The 22,717-nt window shown below is 34.5% G+C and overlaps 1 protein-coding gene across 3 annotated transcripts in view; it reads left to right on the plus strand.

Annotated features, from left to right (window-relative positions):
* The window catches only part of SGMS2 (sphingomyelin synthase 2), a 63,985-nt gene extending 47,944 nt beyond the window's left edge, over positions 1 to 16,041 (plus strand). For all 3 annotated transcript variants that reach the window (XM_087962947.1, XM_087962945.1, XM_087962946.1), the window contains exons 3-7: positions 5,327 to 5,979; positions 10,573 to 10,690; positions 12,121 to 12,274; positions 13,679 to 13,845; positions 14,326 to 16,041. In XM_087962947.1, coding sequence (XP_087819073.1) covers positions 5,525 to 5,979; positions 10,573 to 10,690; positions 12,121 to 12,274; positions 13,679 to 13,845; positions 14,326 to 14,529 — 1,098 coding nt within the window. In that variant the 5' untranslated portion in view covers positions 5,327 to 5,524 and the 3' untranslated portion in view covers positions 14,530 to 16,041. The remainder of the gene's footprint in view (positions 1 to 5,326; positions 5,980 to 10,572; positions 10,691 to 12,120; positions 12,275 to 13,678; positions 13,846 to 14,325) is intronic.
* Positions 16,042 to 22,717: the final 6,676 nt, after the last annotated feature.

Raw genomic sequence — 22,717 nt, forward strand, 5'->3', positions numbered from 1 at the left:
TATAATGTGGTGAACAAAACTGGATGCAGTACTCTAGGTGTGGTCTTACTAAGGCTTTATAGAGTGGTATTAGTGCTTCCCTTGATCTTGGCTGTATCCCTCTGTTAAATACAATTTAGGATTGCATTAGCTTTTTTGGCTGCTGCTGCACATTGCTGGCTCATATTTAGCTGGTTGTCCACTAAGACTCCAAGATCCCTCTCACAGTTACTGCTTTGAGCCTGGTTTCACCCAGTCTATATGTGTACTTTTTGTTTTTCTTGCCTAAGTGTAGGACTTTACTTTTCTCTAAATTGAATTTCATTTTGTTAGATATGGCCCAGTGTTCTAGTCTGTCAAGATCCATCTGGATCTTGAGCCTATCTTCTTGGGTGTTAGCTATTCCTGCCAGCTTAGTATCATCTGCAAATTTGGTAAGTTCCCCTTCTATTCCCTCATCTAAGTCGTTAATGAAGATATTGAAGAGTACTGGGCCTAAGACGGAACTTTGTGGCACCCCACTGCTTACTTCCCTCCATGTAGACTTGGACCCATTAAGGACTACTCGTTGAGTATGGTTTGTCAGCCAGTTGCGAGTCCATCTAGTAGTGGTGCTATCTATTCCACTTTTTTCTAGCTTACTAAGAAGTAGGTTGTGGTCTACTTTGTCGAATGCCTTGCTGAAATCTAAATATATTATGTCCACAGTATTTTGCTGGTCTATTAATTTAGTCACTATGTTGAAGAATGAAATAAAATTGGTTTGCCATGATCTGTTCTTAACAAACCTGTGCTGACTGCTAGTTATTACTTGTTTCTAGATGTTGGCAGATCTGGTTTTTTCTTTTCTTTTCCAGTATCTTCCCAGGTATTGATGTTAGGCTGATTGGTCTATAGTTTTCTGGGTCTGTTTTTTTTCCCTTTTTTGAAGATGGGAACCACATCAGCTCTTTTCCAGTCCTCTGGTAGTTCTCCGGTGCTCCAGGATTTTTGAAAGATATGGTGCAGTGGTTCTGAGATGACCTCTGCCAGCTCCTTTAAAACTCTGGGATGTAATCCATTGGGCCCTGGTGATTTGTGTTCATCAAGATCAGACAGGTGTTCTCTTACTATTTTTTTGCTTATTTTAACTTTTATTTCTGGTCTGTCTTTTACAGTTATGTTTTTGGTGGGTTGAGCTATAATTTCTTTTTGCGTGAAGACCAATGAGAAGAATGAGTTAAGCAGTTCTGCTTTCTCTCTGTTGCCTGTTACTTTCTTGCTGTCTTCTCTCTTTAGTGGACCGACTGTTTCCTTGATTTTTTTCTTGTTATTTATATTTTGGAAGAAACTTTTTTTATTATCTTTGACTTTTGTTGCAAGTCTTTGTTCGTTCTGAGCCTTTGCTATCCTGACTTCGTCTTTGCAGATTCTGGCTATCTGCTGATATTCTGCCTTAGTTGTATGTCCTTCTTTCCATTTTTCATACTTGTTCTTTTTTTTCTTTCAATTTGCCAGAGAGATCTTTGTGCAGCCATGCTAGTTTCATCTTGGATTTCTTGTTTTTCTTTCTCTGTGGTATTGTGCTGGTCTGGGCTTCTATGATCATACTTTTCACAGTTTCCCAAGATTCTTGAGTTGTTTTCCCCTTTAGGTTTTTCATCCATGGAATCTTTCCCAAGTTCTCTCTGAGTGTATTAAAATCATGTTATGCTGGGACACAGCAAAAGCTTTCTGTTTATGGTCCATAGCTCTCACCCTGCCAGATCCCACGGTTGTTCATACTGACCTTTTCCTGTAGGATCTTTGTGATAGTGGGGGCTGCTAGCATGGCAGCTCAATAGATGGGTGGATTGGGCACCTAATTTCTTCTTGGAGAGTACAGATTAGAGATTCTAGATAGGTAATCTGTTCATGTAGACTGGTAATTTTTTTACAAAGAGGACAGTATCCAAATTTGAAAAGAATACTGCGAAAGACAGCTGTAAAGCAAGTATTACACTGAACTAAGCCAGTCATTTTGAAATAAAATCAAATCACAATCTCAAGCGCAATAAATGATAACAAAAAAAATTCATTATTGTATCCCCCTCCCCCTTTTTATATAACTCAAGGCAGGCCAAGAAAGAGGGACTGGCCCAAATTCATCATTTGGCTGACTCTCATTTATATTGAAATGGTATGATGGAACCATGATTGGTGTGCAAGAATACAAAAATATGAACATACATACATTGCATTGGTGTAAATCATGTTAACAATATTTTCAGCTACATTAATGCCACAAATTTGTTTGGATTATTATGTCTTTTTCTGCCATGCCTAGTGTTGCTTACATCAGAATGGAATACTGTTTAGTTTAACGACCACTCATTCAGTGACTGTTTCAATTTACGATTGTGCTGAAACCAGTCCTTGTAGCTGCAGCTATCACCGAGGCCCTGCGGTCACATAATTGTGATCTGGATGCTCAGTGACTAGCATGTAATTATGACATTGCAGTATCCCAAAGTGATGTGATGCCCATTTGCAACCTTCACTGACCCTTCCAACAAGCAAAGTCAATGGGGAAGTCAGCAGGAGGTTCCAAATGGCAACTATATGAGATTTGCTTAACTTTGTGGGATTCGCTTAATAGCAACCAGAAGTGCCAGAACTGCAAATACTAAGTGGTATGGTCACATGATATTGCGCTTTGTTTTGTGACAGAAATTCTAGTCTCAATTGCCATTATTAACCAAGGACTACCTCGAATGGGTTTGTACATACGGTATGTATGTTTCAGTTCAGATAGCCTATCCAGAAACATATAAGTTGAGAGTATCAAAGTATAGCATGAATTACGAAAGCAGCTACACCATGCAAGAAATCCATTCTGTTTCTAGCCTTTAGCATTTCATCCAGTGTTTCTTGATCTGAATGTACACTCCTCTTATAATGGTTTGTATCAATCATTAGTTGTATCAGTTTACTGTTTTTCTCTTATAAAATGAAACAATGATTTATGGCTAATGTTTATAGATTATAGTACAAAGCAAAGTGCTTGGTTTGAGGTAAGGCTTCTCTCTGCCTTGATCTGAATGTATTCTCCAATGTCTTGAAAGCTGTACTTGGAGATCAGTCATTTGTCCTAAAATAGCCTATGATCAAAACAAAAGCACAATGCAATTGTGTTTCATTTTTTAATGCCTGAACATCTTTTTAAAAATGCTATCTGTGTATATTAAGCCAACAACTATAAAGAGGCTTGCAAAAATCATTTTGTACTGTGCAATATGAGGACATAACAAATTCAATTAAAAGTAACAGTAGTCATTTCCATATTTATTTATTTCAATTTATACCCTATCACAAACTGATGACTTTCAACATCTTACAGAGTAAATAACACCTCCAAGGTCTCTTCCAAATCTGTTATTCTGTTATTCTAATATACAAAAGTAAAAACACCCATTGTATTAAAAAAAATAACATAAAACCCCAAGAACAAAGAAAAACTAAAAAGGCGGCACAATATTGTGAGCATGCTTAATGTTTTGAACCATATTTAAGAGAATCCACCTTTTTATTTTGAATTTCCATTTTTTTGTTTTTTTCTGACAATCTGCTGAAAGGGTACGATCTGCCTCCCTAAAGAAGGGATTCTAAAACATTGGCACTGCCATGGAAAAACAATGCTTCTTAGCCTTGCCCTCATCTTTCCTTCTAAAAGGGTAGGATTACAAGTGTCTCCCTGCAGAAATTAGTGGGCCAGGGTGATTCTGCTTGGAGCAGGCTATCCCAGATGCCAAGCCATAAAGTACCTTATCAGCCAGCATCAGCATTATAAATGTATCCAGAAACCAATTGGCAACCAGTGCAGGGATTGCAGAATTGGTGTTATGTAAACCCAATGCCGAGAAACAGCAAGCATACAGATTGCTGTGTTCTAGACCAGCAGCCCCCAAACTTTGCAGACTGGAGGCAGAGGGAATGGTTCCGTGCAAGCAGCGGGCAAGCATGCTCACGTGTGCAGTTCCCTTTCCAAGTGGAGCAGCACACATGAGCGCACTCACCTGCCACTTGTGCACCCATTCCAAATGGGCTGCGGTTTGATACCAGTTGCCGCCTGGAGATTGGGGGGGGGCTGTTTTAGACTAGTTGCCATTTCCAAGTAGTGTTTAAGGGCAGTTCCATGGAAAGCATATTTCAGTAGTGTAACCTGGTGGTAATGAGAAAGTGAGTTATCATAAATGGTTCTTCCTAAACCAAGTAAAGTTGTAATTGGTACACCAATGAAGCTAAACAAAGACCCTTCTAATCATAGTCTCCACTTGCTATTCAAGCAGGAGCCATGAGTCCATGAGGACCCTCAAATTGTCAGTTTGCTCCTTTGAGGAGACTATTTGCCCACACAGAGGTAATACTGGCATTGACAGAATCCTATTTTATAAAGAGCAACTTTCTCTCACTTGGCTTTAATTTGAGCATGTTCTGAGTTACCTGGATTTTTATTGATTTTTTTTTCATAAAGCATTTGTAAAACCACTACTGAAGTAACTGTCTTATTTTTGTATTTGCAATATCCTTTTGGCTGGTTATTTTATGTACATTGGTATGAAAATAGATATGAGTCAGGTTAAGCATTGTAAAGCGATAGTGACTAGAACATTCAGGTAGTCCCTATTCCTTTTACTGCTTGCTTACTATAGATTGTTCATGATAATTCTTCCCCCCCATGTAGTGAGCATGAAGACTGGAGCATTCTTCAAACAAGTCTAAGGGGGGCATTTAATATAGTAAATATTAATTTACTCTATATAAATGCCATGTTTTACCATTTATACAAACACATTATTTTAGCATGTAAGAAAGTGCAAATCTATACACCTCTCTTCTGTTTTTTTTAAACAAACCTTTTCTGTATTCCACAGAATAACAACAAATGGCAGTTGATGACTTTTGATTATCTAATGGGTCCCCCCCCCTCTTTTGTTCAGTCCTAATGCAGGAAATGTACAAGAGACTGGTATTTCTACTGATGAAAGGGTGGGGGGGTGTTATATTTTTTTGGCCAAAGCATGAGTCCAAGTTCTCTTATACCGTAGTACAATACATATGTTGCCTGGGTTCACATAAAACAATAAGCCTAAGTTTAATCATACAGTATTTTACTGACTAAGCAACAGTTGGCTGCTTTTGCACAAATAATAAGCCCTAAATTATGGTTTACAAAAAACCAACATGCTAGATCAAAAAACAGTGAAGCCAAATTTTAGCTTAGCACATCAAATATTATTTGGTTAATTTGTGTCTGTAACTCCAAAGAGACTTGTGGATATATGTATGCCTAACAGTTCTAATTATTGTATGCTAAATGTAATTTCAGGTAGCATGTTGATGATCCTTAAAAGAAAAATCTACCAAGAACCAAAGCTGTAGCTCAAAGTGGGACCTACAGTTTCTGTATGCTTTGTTAAAAGAATAAAAGTGCATGAAAGTGGATGTGGAAGACTTTTTTAAAAAAGAAGTGGAAGATATTTTTGGAAATCAAACTAGAATCCATTAATCACACATATTAAACCTGATGGATACCATAGAGACAGCAAAGCTTGAAGAACATATGGAAGGCCAGACCAGTGAAACTTCCAATGGTTATGCTCGACCTGCTCTGACTGTTAGTGAGGAAAACAAAAATGGCAGCAACAAACCAAAGAGTTTATCCAATGGTTTGCGAAAAGGTGCTAAAAATTATCCAGAATACATACAAATTTCCATGCCCGCTGAATCTAGAAACAAGTTTCCTTTGGAATGGTGGAAAACGGGCATTGCCTTTGTATATGCTGTCTTCAATTTAGTTTTAACAACTGTCATGATCACAGTGGTACATGAGAGGGTGCCTCCCAAGGAGCTCAGCCCTCCATTGCCAGATAAATTTTTTGATTATATTGATCGTGTGGAATGGGCTTTTTCTGTATCAGAAATAAATGGAATTATCCTTGTTGGAATATGGATAATCCAATGGCTGTTTCTTAAATACAAGTAAGTAGTTTTTTTGTTTTTATTTTTTCTTATTATGAAAACTGAAAACTTTAGATGTTTTAAAATGCACTGTATACGATGACCTACAGGTGTGTAAAAATCAATAGATTTGAGATGCTAATAAACATTTTTGCAATTGCAATAATGCAATCATAGAAATAAGGAGTCTGCATTCTGAATGTCAAAATACAGCCAATACCTTCAAGTTGGAGAGATGTGGACAATATATGCTAGCTGGCTAGGTAATTTGTAGATTATGAATTGTAATTTGCACAGAATGAGATTAACAGATTTGGGTAAAATTGGGGTTTGCGTGTATTGGTGGAATGCTGGATAAAATGTGCTGATACTATGCTTACCAAAGTAAGTTTGGGAATTTAGACTATTTTATTTATTTATTCACTTGTATGATGTAGAAATTTATATAGATATAACATATCAAATAAAGCCTTAATTGGTAGAAGCCATAATGAATGGCAGAGATCAATATATGTCTGGCTATTTATGATGCTTATGGCATATAGCGAGTTGTAACTTCGAATGTAAAAAAATGATAATAGGAATGAAGAAAAGAATTAGCAGAAGAAAATAAAAGGATATATTGTGGGTATGTGAAGCTAAGAGAAAGGGGAAGATTGTAATAGATCTGAATGAAAATCATCTACAGGTAGTCCTCGATTTATGACTGTTCTAAATTACATAGAATTTTTAAAAATCCTTGACGTTATGATTGCAGCATCACCCCTCTAGTAATATAATCATTTGTGGGTGCTGGGTAGCCAATTTGCATTTACAACTGGTTGCAGAATCCCACAGTCTTGTGATTGTGTTTTTATACTATTTAATGGCAAAAATGCCCATTGGATAAAATGGCTCATGCTTACGACTGTGGTTTGCTTGACAAGTGTAGTGACTAGTTTAATGACCAAGAAATAGATCATTTGGAAAGACGAGAAGTAAAAGAGAAGAGAGTGAAAATAGAATGATTATAGGAAAGTGCTTTAGTAGAATGACAAAATGAAATGTTGTAGGCTGTGAATGAAAAACGTTATTGCTACAAAAAATTAGAATAAGAGAAAAATAAAAATGATGAAATAATTTCAGATCAAACTGAAATGAGGTAATGCTCGAGGAAGTTAACAGATCAGTATTGAAAAAATAATTACAATGAAGAATGGGATTGAAGCAAATTATATAAAAGTTTGTTCCAAAATATTTGATGAAAAACATATTGTAAATGCTGGCAGTGGTGAAAAGAAAGATATGATGATCGTGGCGATGATGATGGTTTAAACTAGCATGCCATCTGAATTTCAATAACCCTGGGCATATGCTGTAACTGGAACAATGTTAAAATGTGGGTGTGATTTGCTTAAGGAATGATTGTGTCAGTTGCTTATCATACATGAAAACTGCATCTATCTTTGATGATGGGTCGAATGCCATTACTTTTCTCCTTGTACAGAGTAAGAATAAATGCAAAAATATTTTTTTAAAGTAAAGACTTTGGTAATGTTTTGATTGAGTTACAAGAGGTGATAGTAAAATTTGACAAGTGCAGTATGGGTTTGTGGCAGGAGGATATAATGCAAGCAACATTTTGCTCTCAAGTTGTTCACTGAGAAATATGTACCTGTGAAAAAGTTTTTCATATGTTTGTTGATTTAGAGAAAGCATATAATAATATCAGTAGGCTTGAAGTACTGAATAGCAGTAGCTCTTAGACTTATATACAGCTTCATAGTACTTTACTAGCCCTCTCTAAGCAGTTTACAGAGTCAGCATATTACCCCCCAAAATTTGGGTCCTCATTCTACCAACCGTGGAAGGATGGAAGGCTGAATCAACTTTGAGTTGGTCAGAATCTAACTAACTACTCCTAATAGTGAGCTGAGTTAGCCTGCAATACTGTATTCTAACCACCATGCCACCACATGATAAGAGCAATATAAGTGGAATGTTTATTGGATGTGTGTTGCTCTTTATGTGTAGATATATAAGAGATGTTTGGAGGGTAATTTGAGATATCTTGGTTGGAGGCATGGATGTTTGGATGGATAATGTACTTTTGTATGTAGATTATGCTGTATTGTTTTAACTGCAAACTAAGATGATTTGTTATGAATGTTAGACTAAGATGCAACAAGGAGCACAGATCTAAACATTAACGTACTGAAGATGAATGTAATTATGTTTCACAAGGAAGATTCAATAAACAATTATGATTATAATTGGCAAAAATGTAGAGCAGAAAGATGAATTTGTGTATCCTTGTAAATAAGAAGTAAAATTAGTGAAGAAATGATAAGATGGGGAAGTGCTGGCAGAAAGGAAACAGATAATTTGTGATCTGTTGGAATGTTTGTGAAAGAATGCAGAAATAACACAATAGTACTCACTTTGTTATATCAGTGTCAAAACTGGGTATTACATAGAAACATGAATGCAATGGGAAAAAGAGATCTAAGTGTATGTGAAAACAAGGAGAGAAGGTCATATATAATTGAAACTAGAGATTTGGATGTATAAGCAGCTAGAAACAATTATGGAGCTTCATTTTTATATATGACAATTGCAGGAAGACTATTATATGTGAAAAGATTTGTCTTTACCCACAATATATATATGAAATGGATAGTGAAAATGATGGAACGTTGAAATGGACAAATTGACTACTTTAATTAGAACTAGGACATTGTCTAAATTTAATGCTAACCCCTTATTGACTTTTTGTGGTAAATAGAAAAAAAATGACATTATGAATGATATCTAATTTTCATTAGAATAAAAATAATAGATTATAGTTAAACGTATAAAATGTTGTAACCTTAGAGTAAGAGGTTATATAAAGAAAATTGGAAGTCACTTCTTTATAGTTTTTTCTTTGATTTCTATGCCTCTACTTTTGTTTTTTTCTTCTATTTTAAATGTTTCCTTTTTTCATTCTAAATACAGATATTCTTGTTAGTTTTTATTCAGTATGAAAATGTTAATAAAATGCATAAAAAAGAATGAATGGGGACTTAATGGAATATAGAAATGAGTACTTTGAAAGGAGTACTTCATGGTAGGTTGGTCTTATAATGAATTAGGACTGAAGGCCAGACAAATATATGAAGGAAGAAGTATAATCCAACAGGGGAAAATAGAAAGCCAGGAGTATTGTGCTTGTTGGAGTTGATGAGGCAATCAAAAATAAAGATAGGAAGTTTAAAGAAAAAAGAGAGAGAATGTATGAAGCAAGGTGTGGACAGGATGGAAACAATTTCTTTTATTTTTTTATTTTTCTTATATGTATCCATGTATTCATAACTATGTTTTTACTTATACCTATTATCTTGTAAGCAATTGACAAAAATAAATAAATAAATAAATGACTAAATGCTGAATGTGCACGGAACGCTGTTACTTTCCCACCAAAGTGGTCCCTATTTTTTTTTACATGCTTTCAGACTGCTAGTTTGACAGAAGCTGGGACAAGAAATGGGAGCTCACACCATTACAGGGTGCTAGGGATTCGAACCGCTGAACTGCCAACCTTTCTGATAGACAACCTCAGTGTCTTAGCCACTGAGGCACCTCATCCCTTAATTAATAGTTGTTGAATGGATTTATCTATATTTCTTTTCCTTATCTCATGCCTATAATTTCTTTGCTTTAATGTTTCTTACATTCATTCTGCATTTTGTATTTCTTGTTTATTACCAACATTAGAACAACATTATGGATATGTATGCAAGTGTATGTTTAGAAATAAAAACATATTGCTGAATGATATGTTGTAAATAACTCTTGTTTCCACATTAAGATATATATTAATAATAGAATCTGGAATGGCTTTTATGTAAGTTGAATTCTTATAAGAGTACAAATTATTTGAATTAACTAAATGTGATTTCAGCTGCGTTGACAGACTACAGTAGAACTTGATGCTGTATAGTTTTTAGTAGCATTATACTGTTAACTTTAAAGAAAGTGAGGATAATTCATAGTTCATGCATGCTTATGTCATGGTTCCTAAATGAAAATACTTCCCTGTTTCACCCTATCCAACAAATTCATTGGTTCAAGCAAGGTGATTTGGTTTTCATTTCAATATTTTTGGGAGACAGGGTACCTCATAATACTATTGAAATAGCTCATCCAGGGACTTGCTCCATTAGAGTAGAAAATTATAAATGTAGGACTGGTAGGTTTTTTTTGTGTGTGTGTTATTTAAAAGCTAAGCCTATGCTAAGTATGCATGCTGTAACTTTTGACAATCCAAAATTCTACCATGAAATGGTCAGATATCATTTTATTTTACTGTAATGTCTAAGATTGTATTGTGCAAAAGAGGTCCAATGTTATGATTTTCATAGCCACCAGCTAAATATAGAAGAAAGGTACTATTGTAGATTTTAGATTTTTTTAACTAATATAATCAAATGTAACTTTGGAGCAGGAAGTGGTTCTTCATATTTTTTTATAAATTTTATTCCACTGTGTTATAACTGCTGTTGTAACAACCTTTTTTCATAGGCATGTGGTATACTGCTAGCATTATACCTCAGAATTCTTACCTCAATATATTTGTGTTTATATATATTTCAGATCAATAGTAGGACGAAGGTTCTTTTTTATATTGGGAACTTTGTACCTCTATCGGTGCATTACCATGTATGTCACCACTTTACCTGTACCTGGAATGCATTTTCAGTGTGCTCCAAAGGTAAATATATTAGCATGTAGTTGTAATAGTTTCATAGATATCATTATGCTACTTCACTTGTATGCTTCCCAATCTGGAAGACTTTCAGGAAAGACCTGACACCTCCATACACATTTTTTAATGGCAAAATCAAAATATTAAAAATTGAGAAAGCAAAAGCCATGTGTTCACAAATCCCAGTTCCAGTCAAAGCATCCCCTCTGCCTATACAAGATGGAGCAGATACATTTTGACAGCTCAGGGGGGATGGTGAGGCTTTGAAATCTCCACTTGGAGGGAGTTTCAAGGAAAAGGGGGAAAGCTATCAGCCAGCTTCCAAGGCCACCTCAGATGGCCGTTTCATAAAAATAACAATAAGGAGGGAGTTGACCGTATTAGATCTGATCAGATTGACAAATGAATATAGGAGAAGGCAGTCTTAGGTAACTAGGGCCAGAGCCATGTTGAGCCTTAAAGGTGACAACCAGCACTTTGAATTGTACGTGAAAGCTAATTGTCAACCAATACAGTTCCTGAAGCAGTGGAATCACTCAGGTAAATCAGGAAAAACCCATCACAGTCTAGGATGCCATTTTATGTACCAGATGCAGCTTCTAAATGTTCTTCAGGGACAGTTCATTTCAGTATTTCAAATAGTAAGTGACTAGGGCATGAGTGACTGTGAGTCTTGATCCATGATGCTACAATTGATGCACAAAATGTAGCCGTACAAAAGCTGTCTTAACCACAGGTGCCATCTGCTTAGTGAGAAGAAACTCTGAATTAAGAGGAGCACCAAATTATGGGAAATAAAATTCAGTTCAGAGTGAAAAATAATATTTCTCTGGGATCAGCAGGCACATCTGGGTCAGAATTTTCATACTGCTGATGCATCCCAGAATTGAGATGTCTAACTAGGTATTATCATCCTACTGATGACACCAAGCTTAATCTCTACTGATGACCTCCCTCAGTAATTTTATGTAACTATTAATGAAAACTGGAGTGAAAAGAGAATTCTGAGACAGTACAAATTAAAGGTCTACAAGTAGATTTCCCCTTCCTTACCAACTGGAATTGATTTTTTAGAAAGGAGGAGATTCATTGTAAGACAGTACCCCCCTTATTCTAGCCCACTAGAGAAGGATGCTATGGACTGAAGGCCTTTAAGAGCAACTATGACCAGTACAGTTTCTACACTGTGTCCCAGGCTGAAACTTGTCTGCCAAGGATTCAAGTGTTTTGCTTCGTGTAATAATTAATGATGCTCCATTGACTTTTAATTGTTGTGAACCTCTTTGCTGATTTTTACATAGATATTATAAAATGTTATAAGTTATTTTGTGTATTTTTATGCATTTTATTATTTTAATTTTAATTTGTGTTCAAATGTTTTATCCTGTCAAATGTACCCTTTAATATAATGTTTCCTTTTTTTTACTTAATTCTAGCTAAATGGTGATTCTCAAGCTAAAGTTCAGAGAATTCTGCAACTAATTTCTGGAGGTGGCCTGTCTATAACAGGCTCACATATCTTATGTGGAGATTTTCTATTCAGTGGACATACTGTAATCTTAACACTCACTTACCTATTTATCAAAGAATGTAAGTTTTAATATTTGCATTTTTTCAAAAATAAAAATATTTTCACAAAAATGTTTAATGCCAGCACCAGGCTAGAAACCAGAAGACTGTGTGTTGTATTCTCCCTTTAAAAGTCTATGACTAGTCCTGAGTAACTTTGGGGCAGTCATTCTCAGTCCATGATGTCGGGCTTGGATAATAAACTGGTCAGTCAATTCCTCAGGAATGAACACTTAGTTGATCTGGAAAAAAGCAGACCATACACTTGTAGGAAAACATTAAGAATTTAAAATTGTATCACCGCAGTCCTCTCTTTTCTAGATTGAACATGTGTGTAGCTTATAATCATTCCTCATAGGTTTTTCATTACAGGTTCTTCATCATCTTCATTTCTTTTTGGACATGTTTCAGACTGTCAATGTCCCCTAAACTGTGGTACCCAGAGGTGGATGCAATATTTTAAGTACAGTCTGACCAATACAGAGGAGAAAGAACAATGACTTCTTGTTAGCTTGATTTCATACTTCTAATGATATAGCCTAGGATTCCATTCCATACCCTCCCACACTTTTGTTTTGTTTTGCAATTGCATCACATCCTAGGCTGATTCAACCTAGGCTGACGCGTTCGGTATGTGGTTCACCTTTTCGGTATGTGGTAGATCCTTTTCATGCATACCACTGTCAGATGTAATCCTTTTCATCCTAAGCTCACGCCTTTGTTTTTTCCTACCCAGTTGCTGGACTTATCTGGTTTCTACCTATTATTACAATTTGTCATATTCCTTTTGAACCTTGATACTGTTCTTTGAAGTGGTTTTATACCTCTATGTTTGAGTCATTTAAAATATATATATTATCATCTTGTACTGTGCTTTGAATAGTACAAAACATTGCACTTGACTCTGACTCACTAATGTACACCTGTTAGATATGTTTGTTCAACCAGCTCTGTAACTAGTCCATTGACATTTCTACCAGGTTTTCATGGAAGACCTTGTTGATTACATTCCTCAAATCATGTACAATTTATCTATTGGCATTCCTCTGGATAGCTAAACAGGTCATTCTATCAAAAACAGAAATTAGCTTGTTTTAGCATGTTTTTCTTGATAAGACCATGCTGGTTATTGCCAAGCAATGGATTCTTTTCAAAATTCTGACAACATTCTGTTCAAAACCTATTTCAGAGTTTTGTATGTGTGTGTGTGTGTGTGTGTGCATATACATACTTACGCATATACATATACATATTTGGTTGTGCCTATAATTACTTAGGTCTCCCTTTTCCCAGTGTTGAAGATAGCAACACCATTTGTCCTTCTCCAGTCACCTGACAAGACTCTTGAATATAACTCTAATTTTGAACTGTAGTCCCCAGATTAGAATATGATTGCCTATTTTTTATATGTTTTTTTTTTGACAGATTCACCTCGTCACTTTTGGTGGTATCACTTGATTTGCTGGTGTATGAGTGTTGCTGGAATAATCTGTATCCTGGTAGGACATGAGCATTACACTGTAGATGTTGTCATTGCTTATTTTATCACAACTAGACTCTTCTGGTGGTATCACGCAATGGCTAATGAAAAGGTAAGCAGCAGCCATGTTTAAATGTTAACATGAATTTTAAATGTTGGGCTTGATATATGTGTATGTGTGTGTGTGTGTATGTATTCAACCATATGCATAGGTTAAACCATAAGCCAAAGTGCATAAAGTAATTAGCAGGAGCCACATATATGAAATTAAGAAATTAACTCAGTTGCTCATATATGCCAAGCATCAAGCAAGTAGTTCTTTGAGCTCTTCACAGGAAAGCAGCAATACAAATAGGGCTAAATATTCCTTTTTCACTAAAGCAGGACCTTAACATTTTACACAAAAATGCAATTTCCAATAGTAGGTGAGAAAAGAATAAATTTACAGTAGTTCATTATGTTAAACAATCTTTAACAAAACAGATGATACAATGACAGTGCTTTCAGTTTAAGGAAAATAATATTTTTGATGGCTGTAACTGTGTTTTTAATGCAATTTAAACATGATTTTAATAATTTTTTCTTAATACAGAACTTGAAAATATCATCACAGACTAACTTTCTGTCTCGAGCATGGTGGTATCCAATATTCAATTTCTTCGAGAAGAATGTACAAGGCTCAATTCCTTGCAGTTTCTCATGGCCAATAACATGGCCTCCTGGTTGTTTCAAGTCTTCCTGCAAAAAATATTCTCGTGTGCAGAAATCGGGAGAGGACAATGAAAAATCCACCTGAAGAAGATGAAGGCAAAAACATGCAAATTATTTTTCCTTTTTACCAAAACACTTATGCTATAACCAAAGCTCTCAAGATGACTAGATTGTTTATTGAAGAAGTGGAACAGATTCTGTGCAATTGATCTGAGAAAAGACTTTTGTAGCCATTAGAAAATAATAGCTATCCCTTGGTATTTTTTGATAGTCATATTGTACAGTTTCATCCCACTCTTCAGTATTAGTAGACATTGGCATTCGATGATACTCCCGTGCCAATATAATACTTCCTGAGGAAAAGAGCCAGGATGTTGTCTTCTTAATGAGATTAAGAGGTGCCAAAGTACACATCACACCATCTGTTGTTAAATATCATTCACCCACAGAAGCTCTGAAACAAAATATCAGCTTCAGATTTCTGCAGTTTGATGAGCAAAAAAAAAAAAAAAAAAGGTAAAAGGCACAATACTGGTCTCTCAAGCTGAGAGTGACAGAAATTGGCAGGCAGAGGTGTTAAATCCAACTGGTGCATATATAAGGCCTGTTACATATAACTGGTAAAACCAGAACAGAACATGATCTTTTATATTTTTTATGGGAATGAAATATACTATGACCCCATAATGCCACCACTGTATCTACCAGTATATGCTATCCTCTGTTAACTTTTTTTTTTAATGTGGTAATTTTATATATGAAAATAAAACCTATTTTACCTGATGATACGGTAAGCTAGAGATAATGTCTACTAATGTCATCAATGTCCTAAAAGAGAAGATGTAAACTAATTTGTTAAAATAACATACCTATGTCAAAAGGATTATTTATTTTCTACTGGTCAATTAGTTTGCATGACTTTGCGGTAGATGTACTGGACACATTTTTTGAACATTAACATTCACAGTTAATGCTCAATAGATGAATTATATGGAGAGTCTGTAATCACAGCAAATATTAACCAACCTTCAGACAACAGTTGAAAAGATAGTATATCACTTAATAAAGATAGTGGCCTTTTTTTTCTTTCCCCCCAGATTTAACCTAGTTCATTAAGTCCCCCCTCAGAACAGCTTGGGAGTGATACAGAAGCCTTCAGGGAAAAGGGGAAAACAACAATTATCATTCTGCTAATGAAAGCCTCTCCTGGATTAAAATGCCTTCTGCATAAAGTAGCAGTAGAATTGTCAATTTTCTGTTGTGATGGTTACTGAAATACATATGCATATGACCATACAAGACAATGCATTAAAAGTATCAAATTGAAATAAGCATTTAAGATCAAGAACAGCAAGTCATACTTCCTGGCTTTAGAGTCATCTAAATGGTGTCGTGAAAATAATTTTTCAATGTTTTTTTAAATTGCATTCACTAGTTTTTTTAAATTGCATTCAGGTAGATATGATGCATTTACTGATTAATATCATTTTTGCTTTTCTTTGGCATTTGAATTGTTATGCTAAAGTTTTTCCACTGAATATTTGTTTCACTATTACCTAACACTATTTATTATTAAATGGTCACATGGCCAATCTGATATGTTCTTGTTTTCAAGGTTTGTTTGCTTGAACTATGTCTCTCTTTATAATATAAACTTAGTAGGTTGCAACACACGAATTATTTATTAAGCTAATGTACACAAAAATGTATATGGCCCACTACTTTTATTGAGTTTGGCTCAAAAAGCAAACAATGCTACTAAAATTACAACCCATAGCAATTAAATAGATTGTATTTGTCTATATTATGATATGCTTTTATAATGTGTTAGTAAAGGCAATGTTCAGAAAACCACTATTCACATTTGCTTTAATTAATATAACTTTTAAATATTTTGAAGTTTATAATTACATGACAAGGAAATCAATTACAAAAAAATTTGTATGAAAATTTTAAAAAAATAGATGGAGTTTGGTGAAAATTTTCTGAAAGCTTTTGTTTTTCACTAAAATTTGTTAACTAGAAAAGGTGCTACCAGTTTCCTTCTGAATTTTTGTTTTCATAGATTAACATACCTATTGTTATACAAGGTCATATAGAATTAATTTTCAGAACATCACAAATTCTGGTATAGCAAACAATATAATCTAATCATAAATGATAGTAAAGTGTGATATTCAAGTCAAAAGCCTTATTGGTTAGCTTTCTTTACTAGAACCAATCCCTTGTTTTCAGGTTATCTATGACACATAGAAAACTACACCTTTTAGTCAAAACAGATGTCACTAACACAATGAGAAATTCAAATTCAGAACTTAAAATATAGATAAATTTGTTTTTAGCTTTATCTTAATAGGATGCAATAGTTGGAGTCCAGAAAAATATGAAATTAAGATTGAAGCATGCAGAAGAACTCTTTGCTACATACACACACACACACACACACACATATATACATACATATATACATACATATATACATACATATATACATACATACATACATACATACATATGTATATATACAGAGGCAGAATGTAGAATACATGCTGGCTGTGAATTCTATCTTGATTTACACAATGTGGGTGTGGGGGGGTGTTTATGTGTGTGTGTGTGTGTATGTGTGTATTTATGTATAGGCAATTTTCCAAAGACCACCTCAAGAGACATTTTATTATATCAAGTGCCTTTCAAACTAGGCTAAAATATGTATGTTTCAAAAATAAGTACTGCAACAACATAGAAGACAGCTTACTTCTACAGGAAAATTACCATAATTAGACTCAAAATTAGTGATAATTCAGGAGAAACCAATCTAAACAGCTTCCTAGTGTGTTTGGTCCTTTAAAACTAACATAGAACAATGTATGTAGAGATTCTCAGTCATGGTTGTCCCAAAGGGCCATTCTCAACTATCCTGTCCATTCTATTCCCCACTATCCTATCAGAGCTGAAGAAGGTTCTTGGTTGAGAAGTGAAACATCTTTAAAGGAAAAAACAAGGAAGTCCAGTTGCCTCCTGAAAAAAGCACCTTTGGAACATAGAACAATGGTTCTCAACCTTGGTCCACAGACACCTGGGTGGGGGCACTGTGTCATCAAGGGGTACAAGAAGGCTTGAAGAAATGCTGTGATTTAGATCTTGAGTTAAGTCTTGGGGGTCCGTGGTCATCATTCATGACCACAAAAGGCATTTAAATGGGACCTATGGTAAAGGTTGGGAACCACTGATATAGAAGTTTGAGGTGGAAACAGACTACTGAGTCTGAGAACATTGGCCTAAACTTTGAGTCCCATTTGTGGATATTAATAATTTCCTCGTGGATGTCTCCTCCTTCAATGAGAGTCATTTTTATAACTCAGTGTTCCCCCATCACAGCCATTGTAGTCATGATACACTGTCAAAATTTGAAACGTTCTCATTGGCAAAACAGATTGGAAATCTTCAATCATGCACATTTCTTTAAATTTTATAAATAAATAAATTCATCTTAATATATGGCAGTTAAAGAATGGTTCAGAGAAAGACCATTCCAATGAAAAAGATACATTTGAAATTGCTGCTGAAAACAATCTAGAGAACATAAGGCATATATTCTCTATGGTTTTATGGGCAATGATTTTGAAGGAAAAAATGTATTGTGTAGTAGCTTTCATCCTCACCTTAAGTCAAAACAATTTTCTCTTGTTAAGCACCATTCAAGTATTTTAAATACAAATCAGTACACATCATTAACAAACAAACCCTCTCTTCATTAATATTCAGTGAATTTAAGACAATTCTATCATTTTAAAGAAAAAATAGGGGAAAATCTAGCCTTGAAGGTTAATACAGTGCTGTGTTTCAAAAAATGCACAAAAAGAGAAACAAATCCCCCTGAAGATAACTTTAAAAAGTAATAGAAATTACGAAGTGATAATTAAGAAGATACTACTTTGTGCAGAAATGGACAGACGCTGAAGTTTAAACAGAAAGAAGACACATTATATTATCAAACATGGACTATTTTACCAGTGGTAGGAAAAAGGTTAAGATTAAGAATGTAATCTGTATTGTTAAGCAAATTAAATAACCCAGACAACTTGATGTTTATTAAGCACTAACAAAATGTAAACAACAGAAAATCAAATCTTTTTTAAAAAAAAGTAATAGAAATTTAAATATGAGAAATGTTGAGCTCTCGCTTTCTATTCCTTTTCTTTAGCACATAAATTGTTACGTTCAGAAATAGCCGCTATGAAGGAATCCTCTGGGATGGGATAAACAATCTACGGTTCTTCAATTGTTTCAGATTATAATAAACAGTTTATTAACTATGCCGGTTTGTACCATCTTGCCAATTAGTCCTCTAAAAAACAGAAATACTCTGCCTGAAGGAAAGGATTTTAAACATTATCCATTGGACAATGGTTAACCATGAGAAAAAATAATTTTAAGAAATGTATATGTGTGTATGTGTATACTTATATATAGATATATCTGGGTGTATTTTGGTATGTGCTGCTTTAGATTCTGAATGAGCTTCCTATTTATTACACATTTATACTTTGATTCCTTAGACAACCCATTTTGGTTTTTTTTACCCTTGGTTCAGAGGTGGTATTCAGCAGGTTCTGACCAGTTCTGGAGAACTGGTAGCAGAAATTCTGAGTACTTCAGACAACCGGCAAATGCCACCTCTGACTGGCCCTGCCCCTATGTATTCTCTGCCTCCCGAGTCCCAGCTGTTGGGCTGGGTCTTCTTTTGTTGCCCTGCACAGGAGAATGGAGTTGGAAAGCAGGTTAGTCGGGTGGGGAGGGAATGGGATTTTGCAGTAACCTTCCCCCAGGAGTGGGGTGGGAATGGATATTTTACAGTATCCTTCCCCCGCCACACCCACCAAGCCACGCCCACAGAACCGGTAGTAAAAAAATTTGAATCCCACCACTGCCCTACAAAAGAAAACCTAGCTGATGCCTCAGTCAAAAGATCACAGCTTGTGAAGGCCAGATCTCTGCTGTTACTTGCTATGTGTTATAACGGGAAAGTTTTGAAAATGACTAATCATAGCTGCAATACAATAGGAGGATAAGACAGTTTAATGAGCAAGTTAACATACAGCACAAGGCATTGAAATAGAAAATATAATTGTTAATATTTTAGTCTGGACTATACTAAAACATTTAGAAATCAAACCAAAGGCAAACCTTAAATTCAGCTGAAATGGAATTTTAAAATATTAAAAAGTGGATTCAGATGGGTAACAATGTAGAAAGAGTGTTATATATGTGAAAAGTTTTTAAAAAGGAATTTATCACATTTAAAATTTTTATTCTGATGCAGTCCATCCTTTTAGTAGTTTCTACCTCTTTAAAGATTATTCTTTTAGCAAATAAGGGTCCACTTGACAGGTATCCATATGACTGTAGTTTTGGTTGAGCATATTTTGTTAGGTATTGTGCATGTTTTTTTAAATATCTCTGATACTAGTGAAGAGCTGCTGACAGCATTTTTGAAATAGTACTGTTTTAGGTGCTTATTCATTCAGGTGCTTTCAGGTGTTCATAGCAATCTAATTCAGGAAGAAGAATGTACAACCCAGCTCGGTATATTAAGTAAGGTTCAGCCTGATTTGAATGGCCTTAAGTGAGCTTGTTTTTGTACCCATACACACATGCTATTAAAAGATTTTAATAGAAGCCATAGCTGTTTCTACCATTATATGTACATATATATTTATGTTTACTGCTCTTGTTCCTACCCTTGGTAACCCTGTAACGAACAGGTAGCTTGCAGTAAATATCTTGGATATGCTGAATGCTAAACCCAGATGTATATACTATAGGATCTCTATGGAAAGTATTAATTTCCATACTGTTCAGTATCTTTCAGCTTTAATATATTCACTGTTGTAGATCTTAAAGGCTCAAATAAAAAATGTGATTTTTGCATTTTAAAGAATTTTATTTACTAGTAGTAGTAGTTGTATTTTTGCCATTGCTACTCATCATTTTATGTCTTATGGAAGTTTCTCAGAAGGAGAAATATATAACTTAATATAAACAAGATTTGCACATCTACTCTAGATTTGCCATTGTGGCTTAATACACTATGGAATATACAGCCATGATTTAGCATATTACAAGAACTACCCATCATGTTAAGTAATAGAATGGCTTATTTTGGATGCAGAGCACATTATGTGATCACAATTGTATTTGTTAGCATGCTTACTCATGAGCCTGGACTATATAAGCACACTAACACTTCATGAGAAAACAGCAGGGATTATAACTAGTGATTGGATGGGATCTGCAGATTCACTATCCATGGTCTCCTTAAACAATTATTTTAAATGGGTGGAATCCAAACTCAAACATGGCTCATGAACAAGTATATGATTTGTATGAGCAAACATCTATTATACACTATCAGCTTCATTGGTTGAATACTAGTTAAATTTGCTATGCTCTCCTCCAAAAACAGTGATATAAATGTAGTCTGAGGAGCTTACATTAAAGGAGATTCTGAGGAAATTTTTTGCTGCTCTCTTTTGTTCTCAATAGCCTTGAGAATGCCTAGGATGGAGGAATAATAATAATAATATTATGTCCCCCAACTCCCAGTGAAACAGTGGCAAATAACTGGATAACTCTATTAAGAACCAAGGCTCCCCAATCTTTAGAAATTGTTCGATCTGGACAATAACACTGGACAGCAGGTGTTTAAATGCCTTGCAGAAGTTGCTTTAGTCTTTTGAAAAAAGGGGAAATCTTTGGTATTACAAATTCCCAGAGCCTCAGTTGAATGGAGATGCCTCTGTAGAAAAAAATAAAAATAAGAAAATGGGTTTCTATAGCTCTAGTAAGTTACTTACTAAATCCAATCCCCAGCAATTTTGGCCCTGACCTTTACTCGAGATCCTGGGAAGTTACCATCCTTTCACTGGAAATGTTTACACACACATTTAGATGAAGCTTTGTGTAAATTCTGCCTCGATAGCTTCATAGATAAGATTTTTAAAAATCATTTGACAACTAACAGATGATGTATACAATTTTAACTGTACTTGGAAGGTGCTATAACTCTTCATTTTTAGATCAATAGAGATGTTAAAAATTGCTGGTATTTTTTTTAAATCACATCCTAGATATATAAAGGACTTTGGACACACTTTGGTCTATACTGCACGGAGCTATTTGAGGTATTGTTTTACCAAATAAAAATACAAAATTTCATATTCATGTTTATTAAAGATTAGGTGCTCATGATTACAATTCTGTATTTTTCCCTGCATTTTTGTGCTTACATAGAATCAATGCTCCATGAACTGTCCAGTTATTTCAAAATAAGTTAGTCAGAAAGCATAAATTGAGGACCATAGAATTTGAAAGACAGCGGCAAGGTTTGCTATAAATTGAGATTAGGAGCCAATGTCGAACAAAATTTGAAGGACCATAAGTGTCTTAATTTGTTAAGTATCCTAAAGAAAGGACACCGATCTATCTTGAGAACAACTAGTACCATCTCTCTAAGAGGATTTGAGGAGGGTTGATGGAAACATATTACTGTAGTATTTGTGTTATGTCACTATGTCTATATTGCATAAGAAAAATATTTGGAAATGAATACTTTATATTCTTAAGACTGTTTTTTAAAATGTTTGAATGAAAAATGTTAAGAATCTGTAACTACAATGCACAGACTTAGGTATTGAAATTATTACTTACACAAACATTACTTACTTTATAAAACAGGCCATTATATTGTTTCAAACTATTGAGTAAATATTGTAGTAGCTTTATTTACTATGTGAAGTCCAGAAGAGACATAGAGTAAAACAATTGATAACTATTACAATCAATTTTAGTATCTTCAATATTATAAAAAAGGAAGCCTTCAAATGAAAAGACACATAATTGTGCATGGGGGTTTAACTGTTGAAACTAATCAGACTTTGCCAGAATTTGTCAGCTGAATACAAGTATATAACTTTTTAGTTATTATCTAGGTATCAAAACATTCTATATTTAAGAATTCTTGTCTATATAACTTATTTATCTTAATATATTCAAGTATTCTAAATCAAGAAATCTTGACATATTCAAGTTGAAGCATTTCAAAGAAAATGATGAGTACTAGCATAAAGTTTTCACAATCTTTTAGGAAATCACATTTTTAAACTGGTCTAAATTTGTAATTTAATGTAATTGATAGTATATTTTAATATATTTTAAAATTACTTTTAAATGTTAATATCTGTTATTCTGTATGTATGTGTTTCTTTAATAAA

The sequence above is a fragment of the Notechis scutatus genome, chromosome 4 (assembly GCF_049901735.1).
Source record: "Notechis scutatus isolate UNSWTSFEM ecotype Mainland chromosome 4, rNotScu1.2, whole genome shotgun sequence".
In the NCBI taxonomy this organism is placed as follows: Eukaryota; Metazoa; Chordata; class Lepidosauria; order Squamata; family Elapidae; genus Notechis; species Notechis scutatus.